Below are 13,178 nucleotides of genomic sequence, written 5' to 3' on the forward strand. Positions count from 1 at the left end.
GCCACTTGCGGGTTCAAAGCATGCTGCTTCGCTTGGTTTCTTATGTGCAAACACGCTGTGAAGTAGTTAATATCCTTAAAACATTTGTGGGCGTCAGTCAGCTCCCCGTGGAGATGAATGGGGACATTCAGGAATCTCGAACTATAGTTTCATGTAGTTCATGAGCTGCACTTGGTAGTCCTTTTTCCGGAGGCCTTACCATCAATCGTAACAGCTGGAGATGCAATCTTTTTTTAAGTCAGATCTCAGCTGCTTTGGAGAAAAAAGGCTCATATGAAAGAGGCACTTTCTCTGGTATTTTTGGGCAAGGATTAGTTTAAACCCGAGAACTCGCTGTCCTTGCCACCACCTCTGAAGGTGTAGCTCCTGCAGTGACCCAGTGTGTGCTTAAAGCTGCAAAGGTTTCAGGTGGGACAAAAAAACAGCTGCCAAGAGCGAGACCCCCTTCCTTCCACACAGCCAGGTAAAGGCCGGATCCGCAAATGCCAGCGGTCCTGTCCTCCTGGGCGTGTGTCCGCCCTCTCAGAGTACATCTTGCTGCTGTTGGGATCCAAATGGAAAACCACAGCTCAGTCCCTAGGAAGACCTTTGCCTTGAGTGTCGTTTGCGGTTTGCGTGTCTGCTGCTGTGCACAAGCTGGGAGGGGAAGAAAGGTTCCTCTGCAAGAAGGAGAGGGATCCTGCCCCACAAGGAGGGATGCTGCCTTTCCGGAAAGGGGAGGGATGCTACCCCACAAGCAGGGAGAGATGCTGCCCCGCAAGAAGAGGGGGTGCTATCCCCCAGGAGAGAGGGGTGCTGCCTTGCAAAAAGAAAGGGATGCTGATCTGCCGACAGGGAGAGATGCTTTCCTGTGGGAGGAGGGATGCTGCCTCGCATGCAGGGCTGGGCCGGGGTCCCGGAGCCCCCTCCCCAGCCCCACACTATCCGGAGGCTGCGAGCAGGAGCCCGCAGAGCCGCCCCGGGGCCGGGGGGCGGGCCGGGGGCTGGCGGCGGGCCGCCTCGGCGGGGGGCGGGGGGCTGCCGGCAGCGCCCTCCCCGCCGGCCCGCGGGGCGCGGCTGCAGCGGGAGGCGGTGGCAGCGCAGCCGCGCGGAGCGGCGCGGAGCGGCGCGGGCCGGGCCGCAGGTGAGGGCGCGGGGGGCGGCGGGGGCGGGCACCGCCTGGGAGGGGTCCGCGGGGGAGGCGGCACACGCGTGGGGTTTCTGGGTCGGCCTCTGCAGCCGCGGTCGCTGCCCGAGGAGCCCCCCCCATCCCCTCGGAGAGGTTCGGCTATCGGGGGGTCCCCTGGGCGGGGGCGGGGAGCACTCGTGGGGGAGCACCCGCGAACGCCCCCGAAACTTCCCGGGCTGCGGCGGAGCCGGGCTCCGGGCTCGGGGCTCCGCTCGGGGCACCGGCGGCTGCGGGCTTCTCTCTCTCACACGCGCTCTGTCAGCTTAGCTCCCCTTAAAAAATGAAAATAAAATAAATGTAAAAGAAAAAAAGAAATCTGCTCCGCGGGGGAGCGCACCCCACCGGAGCCCCCGTTTTAATCATCTTACTACTGAAAAGCGGAGTACAAAATGCTGTGTAGAGGATTGCCTGGAGTCACTGAGCCAGTCCCAGAGAAGTTGGTCTGTTTGCGGTAACACGTTTTTGCGTCTTTATATCCAAAAATGTTCTGATGATGCTTTAAGGCAGCGCTTTTTTTTTTTTTTTTAAAGGGTGACATATATCTTACAATATCATATATTTGATGAACACATGCGGTGTTAATTGAGGTTGCCATGGAAGGCGTGCACGTAGTATAAATAAGCTCCCTTCTTGCCATGTGATTTTGCTTTTGTATTCCACAAGCCTCCTTTTTGTATTCTCTGTTTTTGCATATTGTCATATGGTGCATTAAAGATAAAAATATCTGCTGTCTCAGGGTGTAATTTCCCTAGCTGGAACTATGAGTGCATATGGAGCACTGGGGAAAAGATTTAGCTAACCGTAGGAGAAGAAAATATATACGTGTGCGTGTGTAATATATTTGCAATTATATGGGCAATTAAAAAAAAAAATCCCCTTTTACCACACAAAATAGCAAAATAGTATTTTCTCTGGTGGAATATCACTGGGTCGACATCTTGGCGGCCTTATTTTGCCTTTGGATGTTGATGTTAATTAGTGGAAAAAACTGCTATGGTGCATCCAGAGGTTGAACTGCTTTTCCAGCCCTGTTCTGCCTCCCAAAATGAAATATTCTTTAAAAAAGATATACTTTTTAATACTTTAAAAAAAAAAATCGCTCTACAGGTCTTATCATTTGTTGTTTTACAGATAAAAGATGGAAGTGTTGGCCATGCTTCGCAGCAAACCTCACGTAACCTGCAAGGGGAACTGAATCAGAAAGCAAAGCTGAGACAAAGCAGCATCTGACCTCGTCACTGGGGGACAGAAAACAGCCACTGGCTGCTGCTGGTTGTACTGGTGCTTCAGTCAAGCTCCCTGTGCAATGCGGAATTGCAGATGGCTCAGGAAGTGCAAGTTCTTTCCAGGTCCGTGGGGTGAATAAAAATTGTTAACTCTTGGCTTGATTTGTCATCCTTTGGGGGAAAAAAAAAAGTAATTGCCAGACTGGCAATTAAATAGTCGTGCTGTTAGACCGAGCGCAACTTCAAGTGGGTTGTCCCGGAGGTGAGAGTGACTCCGGCCAGCAAAGCCAAGGAAAGCCTGTTCAACATCTCATCTACCCGGGATTCCTTGGAGAGGTGATAAAGTGAGTAATAAGACAAAGTGGGAGTTACAAAGCGGAAGCGATAGCTTCAGCAGAACTTCTTGTCGCTGCCACATCCGCTCGTTAAAAAGCAACTAACGTTATTTTGAAAACAATTTGAGGAAAAAATGCACTTTGAGCATCTCTGCAGTTCTTGTGTCTGATGCATTAATCAAGAAAATCAATAATACAACACAAACGAAGGAGAGGAGCAAATATGGCGAAGGCAGCTAAGGAAATTCAAATGGAGAACCCAAGAGAGGTAGAGACTCACAGCACGGAGACGACGTGCTCCCCATCGGAGGAACAGGCAGAAAAACCCTCCATGCTCTGTTTTAAGAAGCGGAAGAAGTTCTGTAAGAAGGGGCTGACTGTGAAGGATGCGTGCGAAGGAGCCTCGGAGGAGAAAAGCCAATGTGTCAGCACTGACCAACGGGAGGCAAAAGTTTCTAATCGATCGCGATCCTCCAAAGGAGCCTGGGCAGCCATCAAAAGCCTCGCAAGACCTCGGAGAAGGCAAAAATCCTCCTTGCGGAAGAAGGTGCCCTCCGATTCCCAAGTGCAGCTGGAGGCAGATGCCGAGGAGGGCTGCGCCCGAGGCTTCCCGAAGAAACGGGCGAGCTCCGGGGTGAAGATGCCCTGCGTGCGGTTCTCCAGAGGCAAGAAAAAACCCAGCCCCTCTGAAGCAGTGGAGGAGTCGGAGGGCAGTGTTCAAGCAAATGAAGTGATGGGCGTTTTGAATAAAGCTGGTGAAGAACCGGAGGATTTGGCCCCGACGGACAAGTCTGAATCCTTCAGCCCGGTCTCTGCAGAGGAGGAGCAGGATACAGCGAAGGAAAGCACCGACTCTGTTGGGAAGAGCGAGTCCTTGACAGAGCCCACACCTGATGCAGAGGAACATACAGAGTGCACTGCTGAGTCGGAGATAACTGATTCAGAGACAGTTAACGAAGCAGCCCAGGAAAAACTGCAGGAGGGGAGCCTACCCCAAACCACAGCGCAGGCGGAAGGCAGGGAAGTTGCTCCCGAAGTGCCCGTTTCCAAGGATCAGCCCGACAGCACCCCTGAACCCACCCAGCTGCAGGAAATCCCTAATATCTGCAAAGAGCTGCCTGAAGGGCACGAGTCAGAAAAGAGCATAAATCTTCCTGAGGAGTGCAAAGCCGAAGAGACTGCAATGGATTTCAGTCAGTCGGCGTTTAAAGATGATGCGGCGAGCGTGCAGGGCTGCTCCAGCCATCAGGTGACGTTAGAAGCAAACACGGGCACCGGCGTCGGCATCGTCATCACCGTCACCGAAGCCGAGGACTCTGATGACACCGACTCTGACCAGGCCTACGAGCCGTCCCCGGTTTTGCACCGCAATAAGCAAAAAGGGAATAAAAAATCAAGTGGGAGCTTTGATTTTGGTAAAAAAGAGGGCCCCGAGGCTGGCGGCGGTCCCCAGGCAGAGGAGAAAGGTCCGGGTGACCAGGGGCACAGAACTGGGGAGCAGTACGAATTGCTCCTCATAGAAACCGCGTCTTCCCTCGTGAAGGCGGCCATTCAGTCATCCATAGAGCAGCTGGTCAACGAAATGGCCCTGGAACAGAATAAACACAACAGTTTTCTGTGATGGCAGCGATGCCCCCAAAATAAAGTGTACAGGAGTGATTTAAAGCCTCATTTGGCCTGGGCCGGGGAGAGCTCGAAGGGCCGAGGTGTAGTGAATCCTGCATGCCTGTTCAGTTGTGTGTCTATGTGAAACGGGTCCTGGGACGATCCAGGGGCAGACCCTGCTACGTACAGCACGTCCCCTGGGGCTGGGGCATCAGGCAGCGCCGTCGACCGCAGCTGCGGGACAATGAAGGTGTTGCAGCGACTGTATTTTCATTTATTGGCATCTTCATGTCGAGGCCACGTTTCTGCCGTCATCCACGCCAGGTTTCCCGGCTGTTCATGTTGTAGAACTGTATGTACCGTGCGTTTAGCGAAAGGTCGCGAGAGGCGGCGAGCGCCCGACCCGCTGCTGGGCTGGATTCGGGGCATGTCGGACGCGGCTGGAGGTTTGTCCTGGGGTTCGGCAGAGATGAGGGAGGGTGAAGTGACTGCAATGTTAACACGAAGATGTCAATGCTAGACAGGCTGAGGCCGGTGTTTAGTATTACAAACAGGTACTCGCTACGTACAGATGCCAGGAACCGCAGTCGCCCCTGCTGTCGCATCGCATGAAGCCGGATGGTTGCAGCAAGTGGTGTTTTTCATTCGGCCTCTTTCCCTGTCACAAGCAGCCTGCGCGTTTCCAGACACGTTAAAGCACAGCGTCAGCCGCCCGCCTTGCTGACCCCGGGCTGCGCAAATGCCAAGGAAACGACAGCGCTTCGTTTGCCGGGGGGCCCGTTCTCGCACCATTAAGCTCAACGGGCAAAATTCCCAGCGGCGCGGGCTGGGCAGGAGCAGGCCTGCTGCGAGCAGCCCCTCTCCTTCCTTCGCCTTCCTCCATCCCAATCACGACGTCATGGTGAAGCTGTCCTCGGATGTAGCGTATTTTTGATATATGGCATGTGATATAAATAGCAGTGAGCTGCATGCGTGTTAGCAGTCAACTATTGCCTTGGTGTTGACATAGTTTGGGTAGCTGCGATGTGCTGCCGGAGCTGGAATTGCATTGACTGGGGAGGAGATGTGGTGTGAGCGCTGCCGGCATCCCTGGGTGCTGGCGCAGCCCGTCCCGCGCAGCTCCCCCCGCGCTGCAAAGCCTGCCCGACTTCAGCCAGCCCGGGCATCCCCTGGGAAACGTGCGTGAAGCCCGGCTCGCTGCTGCCGGGCTCTGGCTGGCTCCGGCACGCCACGCTCTGAAACATGCCGGGAAATGCCGGAGTGATCTTACTAACGTCCTCAGGGAAAAAATCTAGACATGAGGGCCTGGGGACACAGCCGTAAAATGCCCGGACAGGGCAATCACCATCAAAACCCACAAACCGCCCTGCTCCGAGGGGGTTTGCACCAGCGTAGCGTGTGTGTGCGAGCATTGCCTCTAACTACCAGCTCTGCAAGAGAAAGGGGCCTTTTAATAATTTGGGATTGCATCTGCGCGGCTGGGATTTACGTACAGCTGCGGGCAAGTCAGCCTGTTCTTCTGAGAAAATTCTCCTGCATATTTCTCAGCCGATACAGAAATAGCAGCCTCGCTTGGCAATTGCTCGCTGACCAGAGGCGATACACTGAGATTTCCCTTCCCAGCCTAGGATTTGGATCCCTGTTAAAATACAAGGGCTGTAAACTTTTCTAGTACCTGGTGCGCAACCACATTTTAAACTTTGATAAAGCATCTCCGATGTTACGAGAGGACTGTGAGCAGTGAGTGCCACAGCTTGTTTCTGTGCAAGTAAAACTTCAGAAAAATCAGAGGATGTTAAAAAAAAAAAAAGTGTCTTCTTTTTCTGTGAATTTATTTAATAAGTTATCAGATATCGATAATTCAGTGTGTACAATTTTAATGGCTTTGTACTTCATACTGGTCCTTCCAGGTATTTTGCCATAGTTTTGAAAGGGACTTTTTAAGGACTTTTATAGGTACCTTTGGAGCTGCTGCAGCACCCGAGAAGAGCCATACTGATGCTGGAGGTTGCTTATGGGATTGCACAGGATTGCTGGGCACCGCGGCAGGTCGGTGCGGAGCAAAGGGCCACGGCATCTCTGTGGGGCCCCACTGGTGTCGGCTGTAGAGGAGGATGTCCGGGCTCTAGTACAGAAACACAGAATAACCCTGTGGGGCCAGGCTGTCATCTCTTGTCAGCCCGCTAAGCAGTTTCGGGAGGATTTAATGTATTTCAGTATTGCCTTTTAGATGAAACATGTCTTCAAGAGAGGAGGGGAATGGCAGAAATGCTTTGGTCCAGCCTGGCCCCTGCGACTGTTGCTCCACATCCAGGGTTGTGTTCGCGTCCTTTCTGTAGCTGGTTTTTCCCTCGGTTATAGCTGTACATATAACTGATGATTATTTCATTAAAGTTAAATGTACCCATTGTTTTCTTGCTTTGTGATTGAGTGGGAAGCTATGGAGTGATTTTATATACGAAAGCTTAAACTCACAGTGGTGCTCCGTGGTGCCCAGCTTTTCCAGGCAGCCGTACAGTGAGCAGAAGGAAATCTTAAAGTTGTTAACGGACCTGAAACCTTTGGAGGCTTGCTCCTCCTGCGCTCTTTTTTATAAGGTTTCCTTGCAGTTGCTGGCCAGTCGTTTCCATTTGCAGAGTCGTGGCTGCCCAGGGACTGCTATAAGGTATTTGTGAAGGATCACAAATCTCCAGCGGCTGAGAAAAGCCATCCTGCTGCCCGGCAGTTAAATTCCCAATCGGATGCTCCGTACCGCCAGAGGAAAATGTTTGAGGCTCTGCAGACTGAGCGGGGTGAAACCTGGCTGCCCGCGGAGTCACACGGCTCTTGCCAATCCCACACGGGAGGTTTGGTTTTCTCTGCGAGCTGCTGGTTCATGTTTTCCGCTCCCAAGGCTCCGGGTTGCTATTTCCAGGCATGGTTTGGTGCCGATGGGGTCCGCGGCGGGGCCGGCACCTCAGGGGGTGGGAGCAGCACGTTCAGTGCTTCGGCACTTTCCATTACAGCTCAAATGGACCCCACGCCCTAATTTTTTTTTGCATAACATCTTTCATGTAATTTCATGAAGTACTTTATAATATACAGAAAATATGGAAAGAAAACGTTATACATTTTTAATAGTATTAATACTATTTATTCTTTCAGGTTTACAGAACAAAATATAGACTTGTAAGAGCTGCTAATGACTTAAGACTCTCTACTCCTTCATTATGATTAGAGAGTTGAACATTAATAAAACATTTATTCTTGCGGAGAAGGAATGATAAATTTACTATTGCGAAGGAGTACCGGACCAGGAAACCTGTGAGGATGTGACTGCTTGGTTGTGCCAGAGCACCAAAGGGTGGCCTGGTTTTAGGACCGTGTTCCTCACCGACGGCTGACGTAAAGCGGAATAATGCATAGCCTTGGTTTCTTACAGCCTCAGTCAGATTGCTTCTGGGCCACCCGGCTCCTCATCCAGGAGTTCGTTGCTTGCTGCCCCTCTGAATTATGGAAGTGGTTGCTTTGCAGCAGCATCTTAATGAATTATTTGGTTCTTCTGCTCACCCCACGGCCCGTGCTGCTGCTTTTCTCCCAGATGTTTCCAGCGCTCTCCTTGGTGGGGACAATTCGGCTTTATATTCGACAAGTCCCCCCCCCTGCTTTGCCATTTTGAATATTTTCATTTCCCACAGCTTTTTTATATTAGTAGCAAAGAAAAGAGTGTTTAAATAGTATAACTCGTGCCCAGGAAGGCTTCCAGGGAGATAAAAAGCTTTTCTGTTATGTCAACACTGAGCCCAGCAGAAAACAAGTGTATCTGCTGAAAAGTTCCTTGTGGAAATTGCTGGTAGACAATGATGGCATGAACTATTGCATTTTCTTTCCTGCCCTGGGACGCCAAAAGTGCATTAGAAATGCGCAGGCTGCTTAGGGCCAGGTCTCCAGCCGCTGAAGGTCACTGCAGCTCCGAACGCTTCAAAGGACCGAATCTACACAGCCAGGAATCTAGCGTTTGAATTTAAGATGCTGTCCCTGCATAAATGATGGACGTTTTCATGTGTGTGCTTATGTATAAAAAATGAAAATCTAAGAGTTGTTTTCACAAATGCATATAAGAAATTGAGGAAACTCATCCAATACATGTGAATCCTGGTCTGTGCTTGGGATGGATGGGTGGAAGCTGGACCCTGCTGAGGGACCCACGTGTTAGGGGCAACGAAGCCCTAATATTGCCTGTCTTATGGATACAGGGTTTCAACATGAGTAACTCAAAACAATGAAATGCTCCAAGAGAACAGATTGATTTAAATAATTTGCTTTAATATTATTTTACATCTGCAGTTTTATTTCCCAGAGAAACAGTTCTTGTTAGCTCTTGTTGGGTGGTATTAAAATAATGAAATATTTTAATTTGCAACCAGATAAAATCTTTACATTAAATGTGATTTTTTAAAAAAACTAATCAGAGGATGTTATTTCTTATACAGTTATTTAAGCAACAATATAGGTTAACATTTTTTAGGAGGCACAACTTTCACATTTCTTTCTTTTTGCTGAGAATTGCAAAGGGCGCAGTTCTTCTGTGCTAAATGATGGGATTTTACTGCAATGGTGTGAAAGTCCATTTAGCTGGAAAGCGGATTTCAGCTAAAATACCCAAACCCACCATTTTAAAATAGGTTTTGTTACATAAAAACTGACAAATATGCTGGATACAAAAGGGGGGGAGATGTTAAGAAAACAGGTTTTGCAATTCAGATTGCCAGGGTGAAAGTATCATCTGCAGCTAGAGCTGACTGGCAGTCACCCCCTCGGTCTGTCCGTTACAGCTCGCAGAGATCATCCTTTCAACCCTCTTTATTCTGGAAGAGGAGACACCCCCCCACCAATGTGGGTGCGCAGCAGGGTCCCTTCTGCCGGTACCCGTGTCCTTTCAGGCGGTGCCTTTCCAGCACTGAGTCCTTACCGGTGCACGGACACTCTGAGCATCACTTTGCTGTTGTCCCAGAGAGCAAATTTTAATCTTGAGAGGGATGTCATCTCTGCGATCTAACGACAGTGTTCGTGTCACGTTCGCTCTCACCGTTTGCCATTTTAATGAAGACACGAGGCTGAGGTGCCGATGCGTCAAGGCTCAGTGCCGTGACAGCTCCGTGTGATGTGAGACGGGTGGGATGGCAGCTGGGTGGGAAGCGCGAGTACTCCGACTCCTACGGAGCTTCTGAGCATCCCCACCGGGGAGGAGGAGCGATGCATCCCCTTGCTCCCGCCAGCAGCCTCAGCCGCTTGCTTTCTGCCTGCCAAAAGCTCCCCCAGACTGCTGCTGCACAAAGGCGTCGGGCGTTGTCGTTGCAGCGCGGGCGGACGCTGCGCGGCGCTTCGTCGCAGCCCAGACAGCCTGCAACTGAATTTGCATTTAGTTTGCTAGCCGGAGCAAGGCAGGGAAGGCCGAAGCGCTGAAAGCCTCTCGTCCCGAATCTCCCTGAAGTCTGCAGAGCAGCTGCGAGCCTGCGGGCACGATGCAGTGGGCTGGGGGACCGGCTGGCTCGCCAGCGCTGGGCCGGCAGGCGTGTGCAACAGGCACAACAGGAATGCACGCCCGCACCCTGCTCATTAAAGTGATGAGTAAGCGGCTCACAACCGCACCGCCGGGATAAACAGAGGGGATGCTCGGCCCCTAATGACAGGCTTCGGCGCCTGCTCTGCTGGGTCCGGCGTTGCTGCGGGGTGGCGGAGGAGACCGCTGCCGGAGCGGGTCCCTCCCGGGATGGCTGCGGGGAAATGGGGGGTGACGCTGAGCATCAGCCTCCACCCCCGGCACGGCGGCGCTTTTGGCTGGAGCTTGGCGGGGCTGCACGCCCGGCGCTGGCATCGGCCCCGCGGAGGCCTGGCTCGACGGTTGACACCGCGCTTCTGCCTACCATGAGGTTTCTTCCTCTGCATCACCCCCCGATGGCTCATGGCTCACGGTTCCCCTGCCCCGGTACCTATAGCTGGCTTTACATCCTGCAAACGGCGGGTTGCAAATCCAGCACCAGGAGGGACAGAGGGCTTTACACAATGTTTTCTTACATCATTTGTTCCAGTAACAAGAGGGTTAACACAGATGAAAATTTGCCCGAGTGCCACTGGAAGCCTTTAGCAGCATTGCCCTATGCATCCCGGGAGGGTAAAGCCAGGCGTGGGCTGCCATGCTGCCCGGAGCCCTGCGAAGCTTCCCAGGGGCATCTCAGCTCAGGTGCAAACCAGCCTAATTCAGCAGACAAGGTTTTGAGCTTCGCTGCGCCTTTGTTCTGAGGGTGCAGCGTCTGGTTTAGAATAGTTAGTGGAAACATTTCCTCTCTTAGGCTGCTTTTGAAGTTGTGTCATTACTTTTTCTTAATGAAACATGCAAATGCTGCGATTGCGTCTCGGGGAATTCAGTCCTGACACAGCTCTGGTTGCAAATATCTGACTGGCATGTAATTTAGGGCAGATCCATCCTCATTACCTTTTTCTTCCCGATTTCTTATTGCTCAGAATATATTTTCCTAGTGCTGGACTGCTGGGAAGCCCACTCGCTAGCAGTCCTTTTTGGCATACTATGGCAAGACGGGGAAAGAAAAGGCTGGGTTTTATTAAACAGCGAAGCTGAAGATGATTGCAGCAGTACGGCACGACCTGCTGTTGGCAGATTGCCGTGGGAGGGCTTTGACAAGCCAAGAAGAAACCTCCCGCCTTGGCCACTGATGGCTCACGGTCCCATTCAATGATGCTGAACTGCATATGCCGAGATTGCTTTTCACTGCACTTCTGAAGGCTTCGCTTACACGGGATTTATACCTTCTGCCTTCAAAATAGTAGAAAACTATCGGCATTACACTCTTTCTAGAAAGCTCATGATAGCGGTGTTTTGTGGTTTTATTTTTAACTGCAATGCTCACTGCTTCAGATTTACATCCTGACAGCAAATTTCTTTTCCCTTTTTAACCTTCTCAGCGTGTACAGATGTCCCAAACCCCTCTGGTGAGGGGCACTGCACCCACGGACAGGCTGTGTCAGCCCTTCTGCACCCTCGCACGCCGCCGCCGCCCGATTTTGCAGTGATTTGACAGAAGGTGACACGCAAGCGAAGAGCCTGCCCGAATGGCTGGTGCAGCCAGATGGCTGAAGACACACGTTGTAACCACAGTCTGTGCAGAAGGTAAAATGAGCTGAAGGGGTTTTTTATCCTGTGTGGAGATGGGGCGAGCATGGCCCGGCCATCAGTATTACCTCCTGGGCAGCCAGCAGGCAAGTGCCGGCATCGCTCTCCCCCAGCTGCCCAAAAATTCAAGGTGGCAGAGGTAAAATCTGACCGTTTGCAGGTGGGCGCGGGCAGGGGCTGGGTTACCCTTTAGGGCCGACTTGTGCAAGTAACAGGCATCGGTCTCGCTCCTCTGGCACCGGTGTTGCAGAAGTTCAGCGTAACGCTTTCATTGCGCAAGTGCTAGCAAATGGCATCTCCAGCCAGCACTGCAGGTGGTACAAAGCAAGTTTCTCAGTAAAATGACTAGACCCCATACTGGAAGGGGGCATAAATATCCTTTATTCCACACCCTTTACTGAACCTTAAGCAGCCCAGGAACCATGGCCCCTGTTGGACCCGGCCTGTTTGGCATCAGAGCACTAAAAATATTTCAAAATACCTATCTCGAAATTGTTTCGCATGCTTTGGTTGATAAGCCACCTAACATCCCGGCGGCATATTCAGGCCAGCACCCAGATACATACGAAAGTGATGGTAGCCACCGCAGCACTTACTGACATTTCAGAGGTTAACTTGAGCCGGCCAAGGAGTCTGCTCACGCTACACGGCTTTGGCAGGGGTCTGAGCCCCAATCTTCCCATGTTTTCACAAAACATGAGCTGCAGAGCGCGCAGACAAGGCTCTTTAACGCCTGTGGTTCATCAGCTCTGCACTCTTGATGCTGGGACCCTTTCGCAGCACAGGGCAAAGCTTCAGGGATCCCCTGGAGCTTTTAAACTTCCAGCCTTCGAGTATCACCATCCTGGGGCTTTCTTTGCCTAAGCCCACGTGCATCTATCAACCAATCGCAGATATCTGGAAGGAATCACCAGTATCATTATTCTGCACACTGTGACAAATTCTTTTATGTTTTCATGGAAAAAAACCCACAAGAAGTGAATATTTGCCAAGCCCAGCTGTGCAAGTCAGGCAGATTTTCAAGCATGCACTGGCATAGAGGTTAAGCACTCAGTAATTCAAGTGTCTTCTACAGTAATAAAACTTCTTATGATGTATCGAGGAGCAGCTGCTGCCCTTGCTTAGCAAACGTAACTGTCTTCTAAAATTATTTTCTATTCATGAGACTTAGAAAGAATAACGTTTTCACGTTAACGTAGCTCAGAGCTGATGACTTCTGTCCCTTAAGCTTTTTTTACTGCTTTCATTATAACAGCACTTTAACGCTTGCAGTAGAAAACAGCTGAAAATGCATTTCTTGTATTGCGAGTGATGCAAAAAATGCCTTTTGCAGATGTTTGATGTCACAGATGTTCAGTACTGCAAAGCTTAACCAAAGTACACCCTAAAAAGGGGTGTAATGATAAAAAAAAAATCGCTTACACTCGTAACTTTTCAAAGACATACTGAACACACATGAACACAGTGCTGATTTCAGTATGATTTCAGCTTTGCTGATATATTTGCAGTCAGTACAACGCAGTCACTCCTACAACACGTACGCACATATAGCTGGTAGAATCGTAGAATCGTAGAATGGTTTGGGTTGGAAGGGACCTTAAAGATCATCTAGTTCCAACCCCCCTGCCATGGGCAGGAACACCTTCCACTAGACCAGGTTGCTCAAAGCTCCA

At 51.1% G+C, this 13,178-nt stretch overlaps 1 protein-coding gene across 1 annotated transcript; it reads left to right on the forward strand.

Moving 5' to 3' along the window:
- Window positions 1–1,035: 1,035 nt before the first annotated feature.
- Window positions 1,036–8,770, forward strand: AKAP5 (A-kinase anchoring protein 5). The gene is made up of 2 exons (XM_075152478.1): window positions 1,036–1,123; window positions 2,300–8,770. Exon 2 carries the CDS (start codon window positions 2,953–2,955, stop codon window positions 4,348–4,350), a length of 1,398 nt encoding a protein of 465 aa, XP_075008579.1. The 5' UTR covers window positions 1,036–1,123; window positions 2,300–2,952; the 3' UTR covers window positions 4,351–8,770.
- Window positions 8,771–13,178: the final 4,408 nt, after the last annotated feature.

Source organism: Calonectris borealis, chromosome 5, assembly GCF_964195595.1.
Source record: "Calonectris borealis chromosome 5, bCalBor7.hap1.2, whole genome shotgun sequence".
NCBI lineage: Eukaryota > Metazoa > Chordata > Aves > Procellariiformes > Procellariidae > Calonectris > Calonectris borealis.

What these genes read in the sequence shown, in the direction of transcription:
- AKAP5 (XM_075152478.1), top strand. Translation starts at nt 2,953, where the DNA reads ATGGCGAAGGCAGCTAAGGAAATTCAAATGGAGAACCCAAGAGAGGTA.